At 36.2% G+C, this 27028-nt stretch overlaps 1 protein-coding gene across 2 annotated transcripts in view; it reads right to left on the reverse strand.

Moving 5' to 3' along the window:
• Positions 1-2428: 2428 nt before the first annotated feature.
• chd5 (chromodomain helicase DNA binding protein 5) overlaps positions 2429-27028 on the reverse strand; it is a 36088-nt gene continuing 11488 nt past the window's right edge. Inside the window, exons 5-40 of one of the 2 annotated variants that reach the window (XM_079857177.1) lie at positions 26693-26934; positions 26205-26317; positions 25818-25947; positions 24803-24969; positions 24464-24682; positions 22611-22817; positions 22296-22507; positions 22063-22194; positions 21173-21281; positions 20868-21059; positions 20587-20787; positions 20177-20314; positions 19673-19794; positions 19335-19508; positions 19025-19166; positions 18114-18245; positions 17432-17549; positions 17209-17333; positions 16491-16737; positions 16227-16399; positions 14648-14822; positions 14470-14535; positions 13768-13856; positions 13547-13680; positions 13318-13462; positions 9914-10073; positions 9734-9813; positions 9456-9651; positions 9295-9381; positions 8564-8716; positions 8340-8448; positions 6828-6960; positions 6554-6749; positions 5158-5321; positions 4926-5052; positions 2429-3120 (exon numbers count right to left, since the gene is read on the reverse strand). In XM_079857177.1, the coding sequence (XP_079713303.1) occupies positions 2993-3120; positions 4926-5052; positions 5158-5321; positions 6554-6749; positions 6828-6960; positions 8340-8448; positions 8564-8716; positions 9295-9381; positions 9456-9651; positions 9734-9813; positions 9914-10073; positions 13318-13462; positions 13547-13680; positions 13768-13856; positions 14470-14535; positions 14648-14822; positions 16227-16399; positions 16491-16737; positions 17209-17333; positions 17432-17549; positions 18114-18245; positions 19025-19166; positions 19335-19508; positions 19673-19794; positions 20177-20314; positions 20587-20787; positions 20868-21059; positions 21173-21281; positions 22063-22194; positions 22296-22507; positions 22611-22817; positions 24464-24682; positions 24803-24969; positions 25818-25947; positions 26205-26317; positions 26693-26934 (5437 nt within the window). In that variant the 3' untranslated portion in view covers positions 2429-2992. Of the gene's footprint in view, positions 3121-4925; positions 5053-5157; positions 5322-6553; positions 6750-6827; positions 6961-8339; positions 8449-8563; positions 8717-9294; positions 9382-9455; positions 9652-9733; positions 9814-9913; positions 10074-13317; positions 13463-13546; positions 13681-13767; positions 13857-14469; positions 14557-14647; positions 14823-16226; positions 16400-16490; positions 16738-17208; positions 17334-17431; positions 17550-18113; positions 18246-19024; positions 19167-19334; positions 19509-19672; positions 19795-20176; positions 20315-20586; positions 20788-20867; positions 21060-21172; positions 21282-22062; positions 22195-22295; positions 22508-22610; positions 22818-24463; positions 24683-24802; positions 24970-25817; positions 25948-26204; positions 26318-26692; positions 26935-27028 lie in introns of both variants that reach the window. The other variant, XM_079857176.1, reaches the window with a different exon arrangement.

The following is a 27028-nucleotide window of genomic DNA, read 5'->3' on the forward strand; positions in this document are numbered from 1 at the left end:
AGGGCCCAGAGGGTTCAACCTAAGTGCAGTTTTATTTACATCCAATGTGAACAAATAAATGAGTTTCAGATCTCTGCCTTGTAAACACTGTTTATTTAATGTCATTGACAAAAGAGCACCAGTCAACATCTAAATCCTTTACTTTAGAATGGCAAACGGCAAGAATTGCTTAGATTTTCCAAATACATGCAGTCTTCCAACAACTGGCACTGCAGTGAGAGGGGTCTGAGTGCCCACCAGAATGCTAAAACATGAAAGAAATATATATATATATTATTCCCCCATAATCCACAAACATTTGAATTAGAAGCAAACATAATTAAAAAGTTAATTAAATTAAAAAGAAACAGACCATGAATCTTATTGGAGAGAATTTATTAAAACACATTAAACAAATACACTGAGTACAAAGTGAAATGATGGTAGTTCACTTGTGTTTTCCATATTCCTATCTCTGCAGAATAGCAATATTGTTTTGCTCATAGCTGTTTAGAAACCAGGACAAAGATCTCTCTGGTCCAAAGGAATCTGAAGACATCTCACATGCAGTGCGTTCATTGCAACAAAGGTGTCTTGACCAGGATCTTTTGGTAGCTTTTGAAGCCTAGTATGTACTTGAATGAAGAGACTTCTAACATTAGACTGAAGCTTTTTTTAAATACTTCATACATTCATTTTGGCTTCAGTTTGATTGCATTTAAATGGAGCTCAATGTCAATATCAATACTGTTATAAAAAAGAATAAATGAAATGGTGTAAACTCATCACACAGGATAAAAACAAAACTTAATTTCACAACACATTTTATGCTGCTGGCTCTCTCTTTATAACCTTGGGTTTAAGTTCCCTTGACTCTTGAGGCTGCCTTTGTATTTCATTGGTCCCCCCACCCCATACACACACACACCCTATCATCTTGAACCCCTTAAGTTAAAACTACTGCAAAAGAAACTATGATCACATTTACGGTCAGCCATGACACTTCAGTGCCATTTACATTGATGCTGAGATGCAGAAAACAAACAAAATACTTCATCTACATTAATTAACATGACTATCACAGACTGAAACTGAGTATACGAGTTATTGAAGGAGGTTTCTACTGCGTTTGAAATGGCCCATAGGAGATGTCATCTCTATGGTCACATCCGATCTCCATATAAAGTGCGCTGCTTAAAACACAGTTACACAAGGCATATCATTTCAGATTTAAACGGAAAAAAAAATCCATATCCACACCACTTATGGCACCAGAACAATCATGTCAATACTATCCATAAGCTCTGCTTAGTAAACCGACGCACTTAGGGTCCAAGTTTTTACAAAATGTCAAGCAAACTGCATCTGACAATAGAAAGAATATGATAATAATAATACAAAATGTGGGTAATTAAGTTTACAAATTCAGTGTATCCGCATGTGAGCCCATTCAGGAACAAGTTGGAAACACTGCACAAATATTCCTGTGGATCTGAATTCACTTTGAAATTAAAAACTTGTAGAAATATTTCAGGCATGCCGTTGATAACTACAGAATATAGTTGGGCTTGTCCCTCAATTTGTAAAATCAAACAAAAGGTCTTTAAAAATGCATTGTATCGTTTGAGAGTGTTTAAAAGCAAAAATGTGAACTTATTTTTGTTTAAGCACCTACATGAATGATTTTATGAATAATATAAAAAATTAAATAAATAAAATATAAATTAAAATAAATTTCAATCTATAAATTGTCCTTTTAAGTGAGACTACTTTTATTTCTTACCAAAACATTTCCAGACATGGAATTATGGGCGGAGTTTGTTTCATGTAAAAAGTCACGATAATGTACATTGTAACATTTATTCTGACCCTGTACAATTTCCCCAAAGACTTACATTGCAAATGAATTACTATAAATACTTTTGTTTTGTTTTTTACAAACCGAGGGACAAAATAATTTCTGTGGTATTCTACAGCTTGCCACAGATGATGTCAATAGAGTTCACATTGCATTTCAAATTAAAATTAAACATTCCTTTAAAGTTGTTGGTAAGCTCTAATGTTTGACAGCCAACACCACAAATGGGATGTTTTTCCAAAACTATCAGCTCTCAGGTCACGAAAACAATCTGAAATTTTTGTTTAGTGCGTATTTAGCAGGTCATGTGATCTTGAATGAAGCATCCCAAGCTTGTATTAGGCTGCTAATTCATTTGAGTGTACACTGTTTTAAATAGTTTTTCAAAAGTAGGCCTACTATTAATTTCCTTAGGGCTAAAAAAATGTTTTAATGAAATAAAATCACTAAAAGCACCATTTAAACTGGGTCAACACTCTTTTTCTTCTCAAAGAATAAATGTAAACTGAAAAAAAAAAAAAAAAATATATATATATATATATATATATATATATATATACAGTACAATTAGTGAAAAAAACATTAGTGGTGACACGCTGTAAAATCATCTGAAGTATTCCAGAAAAAAAATGACAGTCATTGCACTATTCTGTTTTTAGATGCACTACACAGCAATAACCTGCAGGGGCAGCAATAACACACCATTCATGAGCAGAACCAGGAGCAAAGCAGAGGCTGCAAATGAACCCAGAGGTGGGACGTCCGGTCCTTGAGCAGGCCAGGAACTAGTAGCACCTCCAGATGGCTCAATGTTAGCAGAGATGAAAATGTCCTTCATGGCCATCAAGAAAACACATCATGATGTAAAAATAATAATATAAAAACAAAGCTCAAAGGACTGTCAGAACAACGGTGCCCTCTACATAAGCGTCCTCAGTCTCTCCTTAATCGATCAAGACTTTCGTATCGCAGAAGTTAAAAAAGAATGAAAGAGAAACGGAACTCTACCGAATAAAACTTGTAGGCGTATACAAGTACAGATTCTGAAAGACAAAAAGTGCAACTGATAAGGTTCGCTGTTTAATATTTGTTGTTTGGAGGAGTTCTCCACGGTTCTGTCTGTGTCGTACAGATAGAGGATGGAATGGCTGCGGGCTAGTCCTCGATGCATATAACATCGCTGGGTTTGCCTGATTTCAAATCAGGGGTGGCCACATCTCGCAGAGCATCACTGGACTTCTTCTCCAGGTAGCTGGTTGGTGCCGGAGGTCCGTTTGAGGACGCTAAGAAGAAAACAGCAGAATTATACTTCCATATATTAAACCTAGTTACTGCCTTTAGTTATTACTTTCTCAGTGGTCACCAGGTAAGTCTTAAGGCCCGTTCCCTCACACCAAGGACGATAACTATAAAGACAACGATAAAGATATAGTTCTAAAAAATCTTTCTCAATATTAAAGAATAGCAGAGTTCACACCACAGCTATAACGATAACGGTAACGATATAGTTGGAATCACTTTCAGAACGTTTTTATCCAGCTGATGAACAATAAAATATTGACAGCCAATCAGAATCTATCCTGCTGTAACAAGCCCGAGCACTTGAAGCGGCGGACAAGCACGTTCTTAGAATAAACGATACCGTCCGCTGGTGTGGACGCTAATATAGTTATCTTTACAGTTATTGTTCTTGGTGTGAACAGACTCTCAGACTGCTTGCCGAAAAAATGCCCAAAGTCAGTGTCATTATAGAATTAATTTTTATCTTTTCATTTTCATTTGTTTTAGTAATTTTGCAAAGTGCTTATGTCATAATTTAAATATCTCTATATAGCTTTTTAGTAATTTTAGTACTTCAACTTATTTATTTCACATTTCACATATTTATTTAACATTAGAATTCAAAGACATAAAAGTCTGGCTAAGGGAGACTAGATAAGTCTTAACCCAGCTAACAAAAATATGTTCTAAAACCCTTTTGCTAACGTTGCCATTAAGTTATGAAAGCAGTCATTCAGAATGTTCACTGAACCTTCAAATCATCCAGTTTTTTTAAACGTTTTAAAAATGTTTTTTTCTTGGATATGGGAACGTGATGGGAACATTCAATTTTCAAACATTATGGGATTGTTACTTTTGAAGGTTCTCTAAAAAATTCTGAAACAAGTACCGGTTGTAATATTTAAAAATGTTAGGCGAACATCCATCTATTCTACAATGTCCAAAAAAAACGTTAGATGAATGATGTATAGATAATGTTTTTGTGCTAACGTTTTGAAAACATTAACTATTTCCCGGCATTGACAGAATTTTCCGTCATTTTTGAGACAAAACGGTTCCCCTCCATTGACAAAATGTTCCGGCTTTCCGCGCTTTCACTGTTATACGGTAGGGGGGCGCTATTACACATCTTCTGAAAGAGTAAAGAATCTCTGGATCAAAACACAGGCATAAAAGGAGCATAAACAAGCGATTAAAGCAGGGTTCACCAATCTCGGTCCTGGAGGGCCGCTGTCCTGCAGAGTTTAGCTCCAACCAGCTCCAACACACCTGTTTGAAAGTTTCTAGTATGCCTAGTGAGACCTTGATTAGCTGGTTCAGGTGTGTTTAATTGGGGTTGGAGCTAAACTCTGAAGTTTTTTGTTCAAAATGTTGCTGTTTTAATGAAACTTACAATTCAAGTGTTGATGAACAGGGGTAATAGAGCGTTTGAAGTGGCTGGCCCCACGTTGTGGAACAAACTCCCAATTCAAATTAAAATGGCTTCCACTTTATCTGAGTTTAAATCTGCTCTGAAAACTCATCTGTTTGATTCAGCTTTTAATATGTAATTGGATTTTTGTATTTACTGATTACAAGTGATCATTGATTGTTTCGTTGTGTATTTGATTGTAATTATTGTACAGCACTTTGGTCGGTTGACAGCCGGCAGTAAATGTGCTCTATAAATAAACGGAATGCATGAAGCTAGAATAAAACTCTTTTTTTTAAAGCAGAGGCTCTATTCTATTTCTTCTTTTTTTTATGTTGCATGTTCAGATATTCATACAATAAAATATTCATTTCAAGACTAATGTAGGCCACTAACCACTGACGTACGGCCCCAGGGGCATCTGGCTGTAGTTCACCATCGCTGTGCCTCCAGGTCCACGGAACCCTCCGGCAAAACTGCTATTATACATCTGAGAACAGCTGAAAGAGCCCTGAGGGAAAGGCTTAGGGGAGATGAAACAGAACATTCTAATATAAAGGTTCATTCACATAAGGCCCATTTATTATACATATTGTATGGACTACACATATGGCAAGAGACGTGTCACCTGCTGAGGTGGCGGCTCGTTGCCCCGGCTGGTGAGCCTGCTGAGGATGCCCCGCTCTGACATCTGGAGCCGGGCGGACACGGGTGGGACCCGCGAAAGCATGGAGGGCAACCGCGTCACGTCAGCCTTCATATCGCTTAACAGCTCCTCCAGCTGATTCAACACTGAAACAACACCAGTGAATATCAAAATAATAATAATAAAATAAAACTATCAAAGAAATTTACAGTTGGAGTTACAGAGTTTTATTCAGCAAGGATGCATTAAATTGATCAAAAATGACAGTAAAGACATTTATAATGTTACAAAAGATTTCTATTTGAAATAAATCACAATTTGAACCATTTTTCTATTCATCAAATCATGAAAATATTAGGTTTTTCATTGTCATTGCCCGAGTACTTCATTAGTTGTCATGGTTTCTTATTAGTTGCGCACCTGTTCCTTGTTCCTTTGATTACCTTCCTCTGTGTATTTATGCCTTCCGTCTTCCTCAATTTAGAGTCTCTCGTTAACATTATGTTGGTCATGTAGTGCCTGAGTTCTCATCATGTTCATTAAAAGTATGATATTATCGCTCATTCTGCGTCACGCATCTTCCTAAGGGTTGCATTAACTACATGGCAACAAGTGACAATCAGCATATTAGAAAGATTTCTGAAGGATCATGCGACACTGAAGATTGGGAGTAATGATGCTGAAAATTCAGCTTTGCCACCACAAGAATACATTACATTTTAAAATGTGAAAAGATCTTTAATATTCAGTTGGATTTTGACCCAGTGTCACTGGTGTTGCGTATATCTAATGGAAGCACTGTTTCATCTGCTAATAAGAAATTGTATAATATTCAATTTAAAAAAAAATATTTTACTTAATTGGATCAGTGATAAATCTCCATTTCTTAAAGGTTGGCATAAGCTCATTTTTGAGTTGATTCCCCTGGAGCACTATTTGGAAACTCATATTCGCCCTAATATATTACAAGGAATTTTGTAATTATATAACTCTCTGGACATTGAACCTTTGTCCTCTTCTGCATCTTTTTGAAATATGTTATTGTTTTGTTTTCATTCTCTAATCTGTTTTATTATGGTGTGGTCCTGTTTTATATAAAAATCTGAGCTATTGGTGTTCCTTTATGTTATTTTATTGTTTTTTTTGTGTTGTTTTTTTGTGATGTCTTGTTATATTTGTATTATAATGAAAATTCTAAAAACATAATTATAAATAAAACATTTTTAACTGTAGTCTTGATGAGCATAAGAGACTTAATTAAAAAAACATTCAAAATCTTACTGAACCCAAACTTTTGAACAGTAGTGTACATTTAGTTTTTATTCGGTTTATAAAGCTTCCAAGCATCAGGGTGTTAATTTTATTTTTAGAATAACACCTTTGTGCAGCACAGCATTGGCTGGCTTGTTACCAGCCAAGGACTCTTTGGAGAGGTGCTGATGGGACTCAGCCAGGCACTCCACCTCTGCGAAACGCGTGTTGAGGGCCATGGCAGGGTGACTGGGGTCCTGAGTCATATTCAGGTACGCCGCGCGCCGAAGCTGCTCCTCGATTACCAAAGCCTGCTCCAGGAGCTAAAACGTGAATGAAGAATACGTGAATATGATAGATTCTTTTTATTGAATTCAAATAAAACACATTATAACTTGTACCTTAAAACGTCTGGCGAGAAATTTATTCTTCATTTCTAAATAGTTCCCTTTGTGCATTTCAGTCTTGAAAGGCTCATTGAGAATGGTGTACCGTGGGTCATTCTGAATGTCCTGCCAGCGGGCATAGCCATGTCTGAGAGTACCTGGTTAAGGATTACCTTATTTACTAAAAAGGTTTTACACACAATTGCAATAAAGCACACAACCCAAAGTGGTAAAGATTTGTGTGTGTGTGTGTATTAAAAAACAGCACTTTAAAGAACATGTTGGGTGAGCTATTTTAAAACAAAAAAAAAACTTTTCGGGTCAATAAATTTTTTTTTTTTTTTTTTTTTCATTCTTTAAATCAGCAAGAACGCATTAAATTGTCCAGTGACCGTAAAGATAATTATAATATTATAAAAGATTTCTATTTCATATCAATGTTGTTCTTTTGAACATTCTATTCATCAAAGAATGCTGAAAATGTTTCTTGAATTCCACAAAAATATTAAGCACCTCAACCGTTTCTAACATTCATAGTAATAGGAATTGATTCTTGAGCACAAAATCAGCATACTGTATAAGAATGATTTCTTAAGGATCATGTGACACTGAAAACTGGAGTAATGATGCTGAAAATTCAGCTTTTGTCATAACAGGAATAAATTACATTTTCAGGGTTCGTACAGATGAGACTTTTCGAGCTCTACTTTTTCTCTGACTTCAATCATAGATATCACTTTTTAAAACAAAAATTGTATTATCTTTCAAATTCTAAAAAAGATAAACAGATAAATAAACATATACCAATAAAACAAAGTGCAGCACATGCAAAGTATGCAAAGACTGTGGCACCATTAACTATTTAATGGTTAACCATGCTATGACAAAGATATAGCTTTCCTTTTTCAAACTGATTTTTTTCCCCATGAATATATGATTGACCTGATGAATGAAAGCTGTATCATATACTTGGATATTTATAAGCAATATCACATTCTTAGTCATGCAAAATGTCTTTATATCTTTATCAGATGTTCTATTTGCATGAAAATTTCATATATATTGTCTTTCAATAATTAAAGCTCTTTTCAAGTACCTCTTCATAAATATGGCTGTTTTCAAGGGTTTTGCAGGACTTAAATTTCAAAAAGTCCATTTCAAGCACTTCAAGTACTTTAAGCACCTTGTACGAACCCTGCATTTTAAAATAAATTAACAATTTTTTTTTAACTGTTTTTAATATCTTTTTGATCAAATAAATGCAGCCTTTGAGCATTAGACTTCTTTCAAAAACAAAAGAAATGGCAGTGTAAATGGCAGTTTCTTTTTAAAAATTTTAATTTCTGAACTTCACCATCCCATATATTAAAATTGGCACATCACACTCAGTTATGCTTGTAACTACATTAAGAAAAGGAAAGAAGAAAAACAACAAAAAGAAAAACAGTAAAAATGACAGTAAGAAACCATTATTATAGCAATATCAAGACAGCTCAAAACCTCTATGGAAAGAACAGGTAAGGATACGTTACGATGCCAGCCAGCAGCCAGTAGTCATGGCGACGGTGCCAGATGTCGTATATTTTGCCAGATGACACAGCTGCGCGTTCCTCGTTCTGCCACAGTGTGTGTAATTCTGAACACACAAAAACAATCATGCACATCCATGCATTCTTTATCTCTGCAAAAATTTACATGGAATTCTGAATCCGCTGTCCACGAGACAGCAAATCAGAACGACATCAACTCACCTGTGAATCCTCCATCTGCGATGTTGAACATGAACCGAATCTTGACGCTGTTCTTGTCATCTCTGTGGCTCTCGTCTGTGTCGTCCCTCGCATCTTTCTCTCCGTTCAATTGGTTCACAATTTGTTCTTCAGACTTTAAATCATCAGGAATGGCTGCAAAAAATAAATAAAAAATTCAGCAAGCAGAAAATATATATATATATATCATTATTATCATTTTATTTATTTATTTATTTATTTATTTTTTACTTTTATTTATGGGAAATATAAATTTATCAGTAAATACAAACCAACATTTGGTCCCAATCTATTGTCCGAATTTATTTTATTTTATTCTATTTTAAAATTGTGTTTATTTTCCAAATGTTGTCTATTTATTTTGGATGTCTGTATAATTTGTAATGCTAGAAAAATACAAAAATCACAAATCAGGGTTTTAAACAATATTCAGACATTTTGGTTGCAGGGTTTCACAACAAAATGCAAAGAAAATGAATAGAACATAAAACAAGTAATATTTATTTTGACCTCCTGAGGGAGACAAACTATCTGAAGACACCTCTTTTTACAGACCATAGGTTGAAAAAAAAGTTTCAGGCCCTATTGTGTAGAAAGTGCACGTTTTAAGATGCTAATTTGAAGATAAAATGGATCTGCAATCTCGGTGACCCCTTTTATTCTTTTTTTGTTTTTTTTTGGAAGCATCATAAACAAATGCCACAAATACTGACCTGGTTTTAGCTCCTTTTCGTCTAATTTTACTGGGCTGTGTTTATTTTCCCCTCTCTCCGGAGAAGTTTCTTTCCCTTTACCGCAGTCTTAAATACACAAAATATTTTAATATTTTGTTTATTGAGAGAAATGTTTCATATGCATGGTGAAGAATCCTTACCCAAAGGTGTCTGATTGGCTGATTGCTCACTGGGCTTAGTGGGCGGCTGTGCTTGATTGGATGATGACTCTGAAGGAACAGGAGGGGTGTCATTCTTCTCGTTCTCTTCTATTCGTTTCTCCTCAGGACTGCCGCTCTTTGACTCTTCTCCCTCACTGGTCTTCTCTGGTGCAGGGGAGGGTTCTGGTATAACTGGCTGATGCGAGAAGAGATACATTTCAATAAAGACAAGTGAAATGAGAGACAGAGAAGATATTTCTTGATGACTTTAGTCTGACCTCAGGGTCCAGCGATTTGGTGCTCTCTGGTTCTGTAATCTCCTTGTCTTCTTGAGAACCGGACACCGACTCCGTCTTATCTTTTTTGTTAAAAAAAAAACAAAAAGCAAATATTACTGTCTAATTAACCACAAACCACCAGCATTTCATTATATAGAACACACACACTCTCTCACACACCTGAAGGAACAGGTGTGCTGGGTTGAGTCGGAACCGGACTGGCAGGAACAGGCGTGTTGGGGTCCGATGAGACACTTTCAGTGAGTTTTTTCAGCTCCAATCCCACAGGAATCAAATCTGGTGTACTAAACTTCCCATTTACATGCTCAAACTCATGAACCTACATACACAACAAAAACAAGAGCAAGAGAAAATATAAGTAGTTTTCGTTTGTCAAATTTATTTTAAAAATAAAATCAATTTTATTTTATTTTTAAATATGTATTTTATTTAAATTTTAAAGGCCTGCTTAATTTGGATGCATATTTAATATGTATTGTGAAATAAAAAAAATCATGGTTTTTAAGGGTATTTAAACATAATTTGCTAACAATACATATTTATGCAGTTCACATACACTCACAATCACAATCACGTTACTTTGGACTCGTGTTTCGTCATCGTCTGCCTTTGTCACGGACACTGAATTATGTTCAGCTGTGAACTCAATCATCACCTGTATACTGTACTGTATGTTTGGTTCTCTGTCAGTTAAGTGTCCGGTGTTGTCTTTATAGTGGATGTATTGTATGTTGCTATGTTACTGTTTGGATTACCCATTGGATTTATTAAAGGTGACATATTTTCCCCTTTTCACAAGATGTATTATAAATCTATGGTGTCCCCAGAATGTGTCTGTGAAATTTCAGCTCAAAAATACCCCCAAGATCATTTATTATAGCTTGTCAAAGTTAACCCTTTTTGGGTGTGACCAAAATCGCGCCGTTTTTGTGTGTGTCCCTTTAAATGCAAATGAGCTGCTGCTCCACACCTCTGTTCAGAAGAGGGCTGATGCTTTGTACAAGCACTCGGATACTCCGGCAATAACAAAAGCTAATTTCAGTCAAATCTCAGAAATAACCAATAGCGGCGTGCAGCCTTACAGAGAGACTCAGGAAGAGGTTGTGCAATGGTTGAATGGTTAGTGGATACATTTATGTAGTTGTTGTAGAGTTACATTGATTCATCTCATCGACTTGCATGTACTGTCATGTTTAACTTTTACACAAGTTGACAGTTCCCTGTCTTTATAAGACAGCTGTGATATTTTTTGGTCAAACAGTGTTCTGTGCTCATCTGTGCAGCAGCGACAGAACAGTTTGCATGCTTTGCTCCAACTTTTGCCATTGCGTTAGAACTGGTTACACTGTTATAAACCAAATGGTGCCGCCGTGGGTGGAAACATGCAGATTAAGGGGTGGAAATATTATAATAAGATCCCCTTCCTACGTCAGAAGGGGAGCGAAATCTGATCGGCTTATTTGACATGCTTGCAGAGAAAGGCTAGCCAAAACAACTGGGTTACTGGGTTGTCACTTTTCACATTTTCAGGGTTGGTAGATGCACAGGGGACCCAATTATAGCACTTAAACATGGAAAAAGTCATATTTTCATGATATGTCCCCTTTATTACAATATTACCTTTTTGCCTTCATCTTCGTATGTGTTTATACAACCTAAATTTACATTAAATTACAACAGTTTAATGGGCTTAACCATTTTAATCACAAATCACTGGTCAGGAAATTAGCACAAATACTGCATGAACATTGTCCTGTTGAAAAATAACATCTGATCAATTGTGGGAAGCAAGCCATTCTGCAATATTCTCCTGTACTCCAAATCATTAAATGACTATTCACAGTGAAGTAGCTCACCAATACCAGCAGCTAAAAAGGCTCCCACACAATGACACCTCTTCCTCCATGCTTCACTGTGGTAAAGATGCATTTATTATAATATTTCTCAGCAGATTTTTGAAGACACAGCTCTGTAGCATCACCATGCGACTCGTGTTTCATTGTGATTCATCACTCCACACACAACTTCCCATTATCTGCAAAAACTTCATTCTGCCTTTAATGTTTTTCTGAGACAGCAATGCCCAGAGGAAATAAAAATACAAAATGAGATCATTAACATCTCAAATGTTTCTCTTAGACAAAAATGAGGTTAATTTAACATCAAATGGAGACTTTTGCTTGAGTCTCCTGCTTCTCACAACTCTAACACTCTCATATTGGTCTCCTTTAAAGTTTTAGAAGAGATCTCATCATCATCACACACTGTGCTCATATTCTTCTTCTTAGCTGGAGACTCTGGACCCGCTCACATTTGTCTCCTCTAAAGTTTAGAAGAGATCTCATCATCATCATCATCACACACTGTGCTCAGATTTTTCTCCTTACCTAGAGACTTTGGATCGCTCACATTTGTCTCTAAAGTTTCAGACAAGATCTCAACAACATCACACACCATGCTCATATTTTTCTCCTCAGCTAGAGAAACTGGAACTCTCGTATTTGTCTCTGAAAGTTTAGAAGAGACCTCAATAATATCACACAATGTGCTCAGATTTTTCTCCTAAGCTAAAGACCCCGGTGGTCTCATATGTGTCCCCTCCAAAGTTTCAGACAAAATCTCAATAATAACAATAATAATATGATGATAATAATAATACAAAAAGAGCAACCTTGGCAAGACAATAAAGAGATCTCCCATGTTACTCCTTTTACTCAGAACTTTTTCATGTCTTTAGGAGAAACATCTGAGTCACTGTTGATACTAAAATGAGAGATATTTGAGAATCACAACTAAGTCTCCTAAGCTTAAAAAGAGCAACCTCTGAGCAATAAAATATTCCTATAATGGAGTCTTGAAAGAGATTGCAGCAAGACAATAAAGAGATGTTCCAACGCTATCTCACGACCAATTCGTACGAATTCGTACGAGTGATAAAAAAGTGGCTAATTCGTCCGAATTCGTACGACCTCACTCGTACGAATTTGTACGATTTGTCTAAACCCACGTGATGGGTAGGTTTAGGGGCGGGGTCAGGGGTAGGTCATTCGTATGAATTCATACGAATTGGGCAATTCGTAAAATATGTACGATTTAGCAAAAATCGTACGAATTCGTACGAGTGAGGTCGTATGAATTCGTACGAATTAGCCACCTCGTAGAATTCGTACGAATTGTCGTGAGATCAGGCTGGATGTTCTATGTTTCTTCTACGGCATTCTCAGTCTGAGTCTGAGTTTGAGTCTTTTCTCTCAAACATTTCTCATGTCTCATTTGTGTCTACTTTTATTTATCCTAAGGAATTTTAGGAGAAACATCTGAGACATTGTTGATACTAAAATAAGAGATATACAGGAATCACAACTAAGCCTCTGAGCAATCCATTTTTCTATGGGTGGCTTTTTTAAGTAGTGCATTTGCTTAAATTTTGTTAATTTCCTAGCCAATAATTTGTGGTTAAGACAATTAAAAGCTTAGTGTTTAGCCATTTTGTTTTTTTGCCCAGGTGTATCTAATAATTCCATCAAAACAGTGCACATAAAATGCAGTAAGTAATTCATCACCTTCTTGCGCACCAGAGACATGACACCGATCCGGGTGAGAACGTGTTGGCGGGACAGGCCTTCCCTCGGGACCCCATCTGCAAATGTCTCTGCTCCATCTGCCCCCGGCTCACACAGGTGCCTCATGAACAGAGACACATAAGCCCTGAAAAACACACAAGAATAAAGACCAACGAATGAAAATGCAGGAAAAATATGAACAGACTATAACAGAGAGACACACACATACCTGAACTCCTTTTCACTTTTCCCTCTCAGGTCACGGACCAGCCAGTGAGAGTTGAAGGCATCTTGTGGGGGCATTCCCCAGCGCATAATCGCATTCAGGAAGGCTTTCCGCTGCCGGGCGTTAAATCCCAATACCTAAAATCCCAAAGGTAAACAGCCAAAGCTTCACCTGATGAAAGGAATTACACAATACACTTCTCATAATATTGTAAGAAGATTCACCTCTATATTTCCACCAACTCTAGCCAGCAACGGCGGCAACGGTTTGTCCCGATCACTCTTCAACTGTCTGCGAGATTGTCTGCGTCCTCCTGGAGGAAAAGTAACTCATTTAGCTGACTGAAAGTCTCCAAGTACTTTGATGTCTGCCATCAAGCATTCACTACTGTCCAAAAATGTGGGGTCAGATTTGTATTTTTATGTTTTTGAAAGAAGTCTCTTGTGCTCACCAAGGCTGCATTTATTTAATCTATTGTGAAATTATTTATAAATAAAATAACAAATCATTTCTATTTATTACTATTTCTATTTTAATATATTTTAAAATGTATTCCTGTGATGGTAAAGCTGAATTTTCAGCATCATTACTCCAGTCTCCAGTGTCACATGATCCATCAGAAATCATTCTAACATGCTGATTTGGTGCTCAAGAAACAATTTTTATTATTATAAATGTTGAAAACAGTTGAGCTGCTTAATATTATATGGAAACCAAGATTTCCTAACTTTTTGATGAATAGAAAGTTCAAAAGAACAGGATTTATTTGAAATAGAAATGTTTTTTTAATGTTAGAAATATCTTAACTGTTACTTTTGATCAATTTTATGCATCCTTGCTGAATAAAAGTATTAATTTCTTTAAAAAAAAAAAAATCTTACTGATCCCAAACTTTTGAGCAGAAGCGTGTAAATTAGGACGCCTACCTTCAGGTCGTTCCTCAAAATCTTCATCCTCATCCTCGGACCCGACAGAGTACTCTGACTGATTATCTGAAAGATCATCCTGCCATTCTGAGAACAGGATTGAGACGGAAATTCTTGTACACATATATATGCAGTTTTATGCTGAGTTATAGCACTGTCAGCATCTGTGTTTGGGTACCTTGATCCTCCTGAGAGGCGTCATTATAGTTGACCTGTTTGCGGATGCGTTTCCCTTTGCCCAGGTTCCTGGCCAGATCCTCCTGCTGCTGCTCGTAATGGTGCCTCAAGAGCTTCTCCCAGTAGTCTGGATCAACATTCTCTTCCTGCTTAATAATCTCCCTCTGGACCTCCTCCTGCAGGAACACCAACACAAATACAGATCATACATCACGGGCCTCTCATTGCCTTCAGTTAAGATAATTATAATTATTATAGATTAACAATAATCCTGAATATTTGGGATTTGTATATGAGATAATATAATTGTTTTTGTATTATTTAGTCCCTTAAGCTACATGAAGCCTTTCCTCCATAAAACAGGTTTTTGGCCCAACAAAGAAGGTACCATGGTACAGTGAAGGTATGGTTAATGGTACTTTGATATATAACAAGGTACTGAATGAATACCATATTAATATACCACGGTAATCCAAGGTAGAAAATCCACACAAATCCACAAATCTGTATATTTAGAACTTACTGTCTGCCATTTTTCTATTGCTGAAATCAAATTCCTTTGTTCAGACAGCTGTGTATCTATATGGGTTGCTAAAGTAATGATATAAGCATCAGCATGATCCCAAAAGACTTTCTCAAATTGATAATAGCTGTCTGTCAGTGTGGAAAAATGATGGAAAACTGGACAATTTTCTATCATGACATCTCCCAATAGGTACATGAGAGAATAATTGACATTTTACACGTTCATGTCCAAAACTGCTGACTTTCTCACTCACTCACATTTGACTATTCACTACATAGAAAAAAAGACAGAGAGTGTTAAAATGAGTGCATTCGAACATAGCTCCAAATACTGCGTACATTGTATGACATTACATACACATACAGTACAAACATTAATATTGTGAAATATTATTACAATTTTATAAAAAAAACTGTTCTTTTATTTTTTATTTATTCTTGTGATGGCAAAGATGAATTCTTCGATGAATAGAAAGTTCAGAAGCACAGCATTTATTTGAAACAGAAATCTTCTGTAACATTATAAATGTTTTACTGCCACTTTAGATCAATTGAATCCCTCCTTGTTAAATAGAAGTATTAAAAAAGCTTTAAAAAAAAACTGTTGACCGGCAGTCAGGTCACAAAATAAAGAAAATGATTTACAACCCAATGTTTAATTGAAAAGAAATATCATTTTAATAATAAAAAAATAATGAAACAGGTGTAAACATCGTTTACACAGCATTGCACATTTTTTGTTTTTTCAGACTGCAAAAAAAAAAAAAAAAAAAAAAAAATCAGAGATGCCAAATAATCAGATTTTTTTTTCCTGCCAGCATGAACAATGCCGTCCCTCCACATAATACTAAAACCATAAGCAAGCAACAATCCAAGGGGCTTTTGTGAAAAAGCTGCAACTTGCAAAACTATGCCCTCTTGAGCATAGAAGAGTCAAATAAATAAAGCATTTCTAAGGTAGTCATTCTGAAAGGATGAGCTACCATTCATCTTTGATCCCTTGTTTAATAAAAAAAGAGGCATGAGGAACAGACAGTAAAGCATCTGTATCTCACCTCTCCATCCTCCTCTCTCACCACATACTGAGCCACCTTAAATGAGCTCAGGTACTCGTTCATGTTCTGGATTTCTGTGTCTTCAGTGGCATCCTGACTACGATCCAGCAGTTTAGAGATGGCGTTATCATCATAGTGTATCACACTACCCTCCTCTCCTTCTTTATTGTCTCCTGCAAAAAAGATTTAGGACGTCAACTATTGGAATCCACCATATCCACAAACAAAGTGCAGAAGCATTTATCTTAAACCACTTCAGCTTACCCATCGTCCTGGCAGCTTCCACATCGTCTTTGAAAAGCTCCTCAGTGCCAAACTTGAGGATGTCGTCTAGTTCCTGTTTAGACATGGAGCCTGTCTTAGAGCCCAAGCCAGGACGCACCACCAGGTGGGTCAGCATCATCTTTCGCTTGGCCACCTGGGTAATACGCTCCTCTACGGATGCCCGAGTTACAAAGCGATAGATCATCACCTTTTTATTTTGCCCGATACGATGCGCCCTGCTGAATGCCTGCATGGACAAAGAGAATAGAGGAAGACAAAGTGAAAGAAGAACACAAGCAAGAAAAACATAAGTGATAATTAAATAATGGAGAGCTATAGATAAACACGATTTCATAATATGTAATATATCAATATTATATGTATAATATATATACACACACACACACATATATATATATATATAGTTATTGTTATTTTCATATTTTCTAGCAGTAAACATTAAGCATCCAGATTAAACTGTCAATTTAAAAAATAAAATTATATATATATAATATTATATATATTAATATACATATATATAAAATCTCTCATATACATAAAAATACTTTTTTTATACAATTCATATAATAATAAAAAAAAAAAAATACTATCACTTTAGATAGCTTCAGTTTTTGCTAGTAGCTTGTAGTGCAGTTAAATACTTTTAATAGTATTTTAACTACACAGTTTACTTCCCCAGCACTGGTGTTTGCATTACCTGAATATCATTGTGTGGGTTCCAGTCAGAGTCATATATGATCACTGTGTCTGCGGTTGCCAGATTGATGCCCAATCCTCCAGCACGTGTAGAGAGCAGAAAACAGAACTGCTGAGCCCCGGGTGCTGCACACAGGGTGACACACAGTCAGTATGAGTGCCTTAGTATCCACTATCCCACACACGCACAGACATCACTGCAGGTTTACTGCCGGCATCCTCACCGTTAAATCGATCGATGGCCTCCTGTCGCAGCCCCCCTGTGATGCCCCCGTCAATACGCTCATATTTATACCCCTCAAACTCCAGGAAGTCCTCTAGCAAATCCAGCATCTTTGTCATCTGAGAGAGGGATCAACAGTGCAGGATAAGACACAAACAAAAAAGATACCGTTATCCAACAAAGGGAAAAATGGCAGCATTAAGCACAGTGTAAACCAAACCTGGCTTGCCAGCTCATACTTAATTCCATCCATGCAAAATACAACAACAAGAGGGGACAGAAGCACAGCACTCCTTTAATCAAGCTTAAAAGACTGAAGAAACAACTATAACATTAATATGTATGTTTATTCTCAAGCACTTAGAAAAGAAAAGGGTGGAAAAATGAAGTCTCATCGAGACAACCCCCCTTTACCTGTGCCATTCATCAAATTAATGGATGCATTGATTCCACAGGCAATTTAAAATGGGAGGGAAAAAAGTCAGAGGACTAAACAACAAAGCAGAGATAAATATAGGCTCCGCCTTTTCATTTGTCAACTCCATTTAAAAGATGAATGAGCTCCACTTTTATTTTCTATTCACAGTTTACCATCTAATTAATCTTCCATTGAAATTGAGGCAAGTCCATATTCACATGGCATTTTGAGCTTCAAAAGAGGGAATAAATACCACACACTATACCTGAGAGAAGATAAGAACCCTGTGCCCTTCGTCTTTGAGTTTTTTTAGCATCTTCTGAAGCAAGGTGAGTTTCCCTGAGGATTTCACCAGGAGGTTACCATCGTAAGAACCGTTGGGTAAGACCGGAGCTTCCTGCATGCATAATAATGAAAACATTATTGAAATCAAGTTATTTTAAACACTATTTTAACATAATGCCATATCTTATGCTGACCAAGGCTGCATTTATTTGATAAAAAAAAAACTGAAATATCACATTAAATATGAAATATTATCATTTCAATTCTAAATTCTTTTTTTTTTTTAATTCTTCTTGTGATGGCAAAGCTGAATTTTCAGTCTTCAGTGTCACATGATCCTTATATGAAACATGAAAACATTTCTTATTATTATCAATAAAAATTATAATAACAGTATAACAGTTTTTTGTGGAAACCGTGATCTATTTTTTGTCAGGATTCTTTGATGAATAGAACGTTTAAAAGAAAAAAATGCATTTATATCACATACAAATCTTTTGTAACATTTGATATTAACTTCTGATAGTAAAATAATTCATTTAAGGATCATATTTGATGACATTTGCATCACTGATTCTGTTATTCTCCTGTTTATTACTGTGAAGCTGATTTGAAACAATCTGTATTGTATAATAGCACTATATAAATAAAGGTGACCTAAACAACTTCAATATGCCAGAACTTTTTGTCCATGAACAAGAGAATGTCATATAAGGCTAGTATTATGCATCAAATTCGCTTCAGACACAAAGAAACAATACACTCCTGAACAAAAGCTTAAATAGCTCTTATAAAACAGAAACTGTATTGCCATTACATGTGCTAAAAATAAACAACAGCAGTGGTATAAATTGGGGGCCTCCATATGTTCTCCTCCCCTCCCCTCCTCACCACTGCAGCCACTGGAAACAAGTAGGGATGGTTGCAGCATTTCTTCAAGTCCATCATGATGTTAAGAAGGGACACCTGGTTCCCTCCTCCCTTGGAATTCAATGCCTCAAAGTTCCGTGTTAAAATGAACTTGTAGTATTTTCTGTGAGAGAAAAAAATATGAAATGATCTTGCATGTGAAACAGGGGTATTATAGTTAATGGAAATGTAAAACCATAAAACTTTTTTTTTTAATTACTTGAAATAAATTAACATTAATGGAAATAAAAATAAAAACTTAAGCATTAGGAAGAGACAAACTATGACTGACTTCTGCATGGGGCTGAGTTCTACTCGCACTATGAGCTCGGTTTTTGCCGGCATGTTCTTAAACACATCTGCCTTCAGTCTTCTGAGCATGTGTGGCCCCAGCAGGTCATGTAGTTTTTTAATCTGGTCCTCTTTCGAGATGTCCGCAAACTCCTCCAGAAAGCCCTCCAGGTTACTGCGCACAGCAACATTTTCATTTGGATATAAGGGAAGATAGAATTGAAAATATGAAAAACATGTTCCATTATAAGCCCTGAGATTGCTCTGCGGGGGATCATTATTCTACGAGCGGATCTACAGTATGAATCACCAGGTGAATCATGCAGTCTGCAATCTTACTTGAAGCGCTCCGGGGTGAGAAAGTTGAGCAGGTGAAAAAGCTCTTCGAGATTGTTCTGCAAAGGGGTTCCGGTCAGGAGCAGCTTATAGTAGATTTTGTAGCCATTCAGAATTCTGAAAAACTAAGCGTTGATTTATTGATTATAATTTATTAAGTAACCTTAAAAATATCTAAAGCTATAAATTATAATATTACGATATAAAGTGGGGCACAAAAGTCAGAGACACTGAAAAATCTGCTATTCAAAATCTAATTTAAACCTGAAAATGTTTTAGTTTTCATTACATACATGTTTTAGGATTTTAAACAATGTAGAACTAAGGTAAATTGTAAAATGTAAAAAAAAAAAAAATATATATATATATATATATATATATATATATATGGTTATAAATCAAATATTTAATATTAGTAATAAAAAAATATATATTTTACATTTTACAATTGTTATGACTATGATGATGTCAGCAAAGCAAATGTAAATCTCTCCTTGAATTCTGTACCTTTGACTGGTTATTCTTTAGTCGGTGAGCTTCATCCACAACCAGACATGCCCAGGTAATAGAGCCAAGTATGGCCTGATCAATGGTGATCAGTTCATATGATGTCAGCAGGACATGAAACTTTATCGGCGTGTCCTTCTGTGATGGAAAAGTGCGATATAACAACTGACTCTGATCACAAACAATGCATCTCTAAATTAAACCTTTCAGAAGCTAGGATACTTTGTAAATTGTTTGGATGCTGAAAAATGTATTCAGGTGCCAGTAAAAATCATCTTTGAAATTTGTGAACAAAAAAGTGTTTTGGTGCAAAATATTGTTTTGTTTGGAACATGGTAAAAAGCATTAGAATGTTTCACTGTGAATTAATTATAACATCGGGTTAACGTTAATCAACAACATTCTCTCACCTTCATGCGGAAAACCTTGCGACCCGATTTGACGGCGCTGTCCTCGAAGGTAAATTCATTCTCGCGTATGACGGCCCTGCTGTCTTTGTCCCCGGTGTAAGTCACCACGTAGAAATCCGGAGCCCACATCTCGAACTCTCTCTCCCAGTTGATGATGGTGGAGAGTGGCGCACTGACCAGAAACGGCCCTTTGGAGTGACCCTGAAACAAGCAACTCAGTTACACTCTGTTTCCTTCCACTCTCAAATGCATTTGAAAGAAAGTTCAAGTGGCGCCCAGACCTCTTTGTAGAGTGAGTACAGGAACACTATAGTCTGCACAGTCTTGCCAAGGCCCATTTCATCAGCCAAGATTGTGTCGGTTCCTTGGGCCCAAGAGAAGCGCAACCAGTTCAGGCCTTCCAGCTGGTATGGGTGCAAAGTTCCCCCTGTGTCATCGATGTACCATGTCTGCTGTTCAAACTTGATGGTGGGCTGTGTCCAATGACATATACATTTGGGAGGGAGTGATAATGGGATTCAATCTACGCAAAAAAAGTGAAAACTGTAAAAGTGGCAAAAATACATTAAGCAAAATAGCAACTCACATCCACAACTGGAGTGTCTGGTGGAGGTTCTCTCCTCTTCCCTTCCTCTTTGAGTCTCTTTCCCTTTCTAAACAGCAGGGGGTGATAACTTTCACCGAGCACCTGATTCCTGGAAAAAGTGTGAGTGTAAGTGCTTTTCACACATAGCGTTCCATTACTTTTTTGAGAAGTTTATCATATTAGATATAGATAAAATATGATTTAACATAAAGTGAACCTAGCATAAACAGTTTCGTTTTAAACACATCAATTATTTGTATTCCTGCCTTCCAATTGTGGTTTTGGCTTTCAACCATGTCATAATTTTGACCTATTTAACTGATATGTAGTTTACAGTATAAAAACGAAAAATGTATTTGTAGTGTTATTGTAGTAAAAAAAACATGAACTAATTCTAAATAGCAAAACTACCATTAAAATATAACACATTAATATTTGAAAAAATTTAAAAAATATATACTATGAAATACTTTCTAGAGCATGGCCAGTAAACAAGTACATTTTTCCATTCATTATAGTTTTTACTATATTTCTAAAGTTCAACCATTCAACCAAAGTTATTGCAAAAAAATATATTTTAATATTAATGGAAATAATATTCAGTTACAGGTATTAATTTTGTTTTGCCTATATATGTTTTTTTGACTCTCAAAGTGACGGTAGCTATTAACTTGCATTATATGAATCACTAAGGACCACGGTTTGAGCTAAAAATCTTCTTTACTGTTCCACTTAATAAAGAAATTATAAATATAAAATATTTCGCTTGAATTTCTAAGGCTGATGATTAAGAGCTTCAGGCCATACAATATTTAGTATCCTCTTCAGGAAAGTTCTACATTCGTGTTGACGTTCCATCTAAATCTACATCCAAACTTGAAACGGCTTACCTGTGGTCCCAGTAGGCTTGTTTAAAGCTGTCATAATCTGGGACAATGAAGTCATCAGCCTCCCAGGTGCACTGGTCATATGGCAAATCTCTCCACTTGATCAGGTAGTGTACATCTCCATCCTTATCAAAACTTCAACATACACAACACAGTCTTAAAGCATTTAAATAAATCAGAATTTTCAGCAAGAAAAGCAGAGTAGCTTTAGCACAAGTGACTGTGGCCCAACGTACCTGTGGTTGTGAATCCGGTGAATGATCATCCATTCCGGCTTGATGCCGTAACGGTAGAATTGTTCCTCCATGGCTGCATACTGAGGGTCTTTGCTCCTCCTCTTCTCGTTGTTAAGCTCCTCCTCCCCAGAGCCATAGTCGTACGGTGGCGGTTCATCCATGTCGTTCTTCCGCTGGTAGTTACGGTACATTACTGTATGATATAGCTCCAACTGCATCAAGGGAAAGAACTTAAGCTGAGATACAGGAACAAGCCAAAAGAGCATTCATGATTTAATTAACGTTGACTCTGCTGAGGTAATGTGGGAATCCCACCTGGAGTTCGCTGACCCAGGAGCAGTGCCAGTAGGACAGGCCAGCCCATTTCACAAACAGCTGCCTCTCTGGACGGCCCTTCAGTGGTATTTTGGCCAAACCATCCATTTTCTCTCCATCCTGGCCAGGGGGAACCTCAGGTGGCAGAGGAGGATCGCCCCACGCCCAGTGCAGAATCTTCTGGACTTTCCCTTTTAGTGGTGGGCACTAGGGGAAATGTGGATGAGGAATATTGTTCAACTGCATACAATGTTCAAAACAATTTCTATATTTACTTGCGGTTTGAGTTTCATTCAAGCATAACTTAAAAAAAAATTATATATATATACACAGACCCTTTCCAAAAAATTTGAATATCATGGAAAAGTTTATTTATTTCCATAATTCCATTCAAAACATTAAACTTCCATAGATTATAGATTCAGGGCCCACAACTTAAACGATTTCAAGTATTTAGTTGTTTATTTGTACATAATTTGGGCTTCCAGCTCATAAAACACACGAAAAAAGGATTTAAAAAAATTAGAATATTACATGAAATCACACAGTAATTACACAGTGATACCATGGTCATTGAACCAGGTTTTGGTAATTTTGGCAGTGTGGGCAGGTGCAAATCCTGCTGGAAAATGAAGTCAGCATCTCCATAAAGCTTGTCTGCTGAAGGAAGCATGAAGTGCTCTGGAAATGTCCTGGTAGACGGCTGCGTTGAGTGGACAGCACAGTGGACCAACACCAGCCGATGACATGGCTCCCCAAACCAACACAGACTGTGGAAACTTCACACTGGACTTCACGCATCTTGGATTGTGTGCCTCTCCATTCTTCCTCCAGACTCTGGGACCTTGGTTTCCAAATGAGATGCAAAATTTGCTCTCATCAGAAAAGAGGACTTTGGTCCACTGTGCTTTATTAAATCCAGAGTCAACGCAGCCGTCTACCAGGACATTTTCAGAGCACTTCATGCTTCCTTCATTTTCCAGCAGGATTTGCACCTGCCCACACTGCCAAAATAACCAAAACCTGGTTCAATGACCATGGTATCACTGTGTAATTACTGTGTGATTTCATGTAATATTCAAATTTTTTGAAATCCTGTTTTCGTGGGTTTTATGAGCTGGAAGCCCAAATTATGTACAAATAAACAACTAAATACTTGAAATCTTTTAAGTTGTGGGCCCTGAATCTATAATCTATGGAAGTTTAACGTTTTGAATGGAATTATGGAAATAAATAAACTTTTCCATGATATTCTAATTTTTTGGAAAGGGTCTGTATATATATATATATACACATAAACATTTGTTAAGTCATACTTATGCTTTTTTTTTACATTATATTCATCAAAGAATCCTGAAAAAAATGTATCATGGTTTCCACAAAAATATTAAGCAGCACAACTCTTTTCAACACTGATGATAAGAAATGTTTCTTGATCACCAAATCAGCATATTAGAATGAAGAAGAATATTTGTGACACTGAAGACTGAAGAGTAATGGCTGCTGAAAATCACATTAAAAAATAGATAATAGTTATTTTACATTGTAATAATATTTTTAAATGTTGCTGTTTTTGAGGGCACATGAATACTTGTTTTTTTTTTAAATAGTAATAATAATGGTGTGCACAGATAAATCATTTCTAATAAACATTAAAAAAAATTGAAGGTGACTTTTATGTTTGATATCATGAAAATGGACACTTTTAAAAACCTTATCATGAAATATATCACACATATCATCTTCAAAGCAAGTTTTATTTTCAGCTACTTGAGAGACTGCGATTTGTCTCAGAGAAAATGATTGCTTTGCAACTGCATTGACCTGAACTGATCCATGCATACGTTTCTCACCATGCATCGTGGACACAGCCACTCTCCATTGGGAATCTCAGGAAGAGGTGGGTTGAGACAGTGGATGTGGTAAGAGGAAGGGCAGGTATCACAGCACAGCAGCTCTCCTCCATCCTTACACACTCTGCAGAACTCCATGTGGTCATCTTCCTCCTCACCTGCAACCTCGTCTTCCTCCTCCTCGTCATCTTTGGCCTCCCACTGAATGCCTTCTTTTTCCTGAGAGATGAGGCAGAAAACTGTCAATTCAAATAGTACAGGTTCTGTGGTCTTGAATATACTAGAATGTATTGTTTTGCATGTATGTGCTTGTTGTTAAGCAGGAAGCTATTTCCTCACGCAGTGGGGACAGCTCCATTTGCCTTCTGGGGCTTTCTCCAGTTCTGGATCCAGACACACCAGGTGATATGCTCTGGGACAGGTGTCACATAGAATGATCTCTCCTCCCTGCTGACAAACCTCACAGTAGTCTTGATGGTCTGTCTCGTAGCCGTCTCCATCCTCTCCTACACGAATACAGTTTAATGAGAAACCTGTTATTGTTTTATGGAACATATGTATTGTGCAATTTCAACACATTATACTTTATAATTTTAAAAACAATATTTCAGTACAACAATCATTCTGTCATTAACACACTACTGCTCAAGTTTGGGGTCAGTAAGACTTTTTTTGAAAGAAAGAAATTATTAGTTTTATTCAGCAAGGATTGAATCAAAATTGATCAAAAGTGGCAGTAAATACATTTATAATGTCTACAAAAGATTTCTAATTAAAATCAGTTCTGTTCTTTTGAACTTTCTATTCATCAAAGACTACTGAAAATAATTGATCAGTTTCCACAAAAATGTTAAGCAGCACAACTGTTTTCAATATTGATAATAATAAGAAAAGTTTCTTGAGCACCAAATCAGCTTATTAGAATGATATATTCTATAAACTATATTAAATATATAATAAATTATAATAATATTTCACGATAATACAGATGTTACTACATTGTTGATTAAAAAATGCAGCCCTGGTGAGAATAGAAGCTTACCGACCACAAACCTTTGAACCTGTTTTTTTTTTTTTCTACTAAAACTAAAACTATACATATAAAACTATACTTTTTTGTTATTTGAAATAAATCTGAAATAAAATATAATATAAATATTAGATAAAAAATTTAAGCTAAACTAAAATTAGAAACTGAAATAAACTGAAATCAAGAAAAACTATTATAAATTATTAAATCAATTTAATAATAGTAATAATAATAATGACAAACGCACATAACAAAATTACTAAATTACTATAATTATAATTATTATAATTATAATTATTATTATAAATAGTAAAAGCACTTCACTTTTTCTTTTTTTTCGCCCTCGGCGGGTCGACTTCTTTTTTGGTGCCGCTGAAGTGTCAGAGAGTACCGAGGCACTGTGGATGCTGATGTCATCAAAGTCTGAAAAGTCATCCAGGAAATCTTCCTCGCTCTAAGAAATGAAACATTAAAAAGTCTCAGATCAGAAATGACTAAAAATGAGAAGGTCATAACATGAAAACCAACTTCAGAAAGTACCTAATAAAACTGGGTGGAACCAGAAATCTAGGCAAGTATATCTATACCAACAATTCATTAATTGTTCAGGGAAGTGGAAACTATTAGGAACGGTAAAAAAAACCTAAGGAATCTTTCCATGTGATATAGGTTAAGCCCTTGTAAGTTTTCAGACAGTGAAAAGGCACTCACCGAAGATCCTTTTTTCCTTTTTCCACCCTGGCCTGCTTTCGATTTGGACTTCTTCGGTTTCCCTTTCTTTTTTGTTTCTTTCACTGACTTACTTTTTTTTTTTGCACCAGGCCCTGCAATGCAGTCCAGATGAGATAAACAAAACAGAAACGTTTTTTGTGAGATCTGAAAACAATACTCCATTCTTCAGACATAAATAAAACACATTTTTACATTTGCAAACCTGCATTTTTGTATAGAAGCTGAAATGATATGTGTATACAACAAAGTTAAATCATACTAATTAATTAATATTTCGATGTTAAAATACTTCCACTTATCATTCATAGGATGAAATTACACAATTCACTTTAAAGTTGCAAGCACATTTGGATAAAGAATTCCCAAATGTCAATCATGAATCATGTTACATATGTAAACAATGTAAAAACCTCCACTAACTGCTTTAGAAATCCAACCCTAGATAAACAAAACGATTATTACGTTACCCTTTCCCTCTTTGGTTTTGGCTTTTTTGATTGGCCCAGATGGTGAGATCTGTTGGATACTTCTAATACAAATGGGCGGAGCCACATTGACAGTTTCCACAGCAGCCGCCACAGCAGCCGCCACAGCAGTTGCAGAGGTGCCTTTGAAAGGGTTGTTCGCGCTGAACTCTCTCCATTTTGCTCCAAGCACTGTCATCATTTTTGACATGGGGATCTTGGGGTTCTTCTTGGCAATGAGGGGCCTAACCACAAAGAAAAATGGCAAAGAACAACCTATTCAATATGCCATGCATTGTGGTGATTTTACTCTAGGTAAAGGATGTTCTCAGGAAGTAT

This window comes from Squalius cephalus (genome assembly GCF_949319135.1).
Source record: "Squalius cephalus genome assembly, chromosome: 22".
In the NCBI taxonomy this organism is placed as follows: Eukaryota; Metazoa; Chordata; class Actinopteri; order Cypriniformes; family Leuciscidae; genus Squalius; species Squalius cephalus.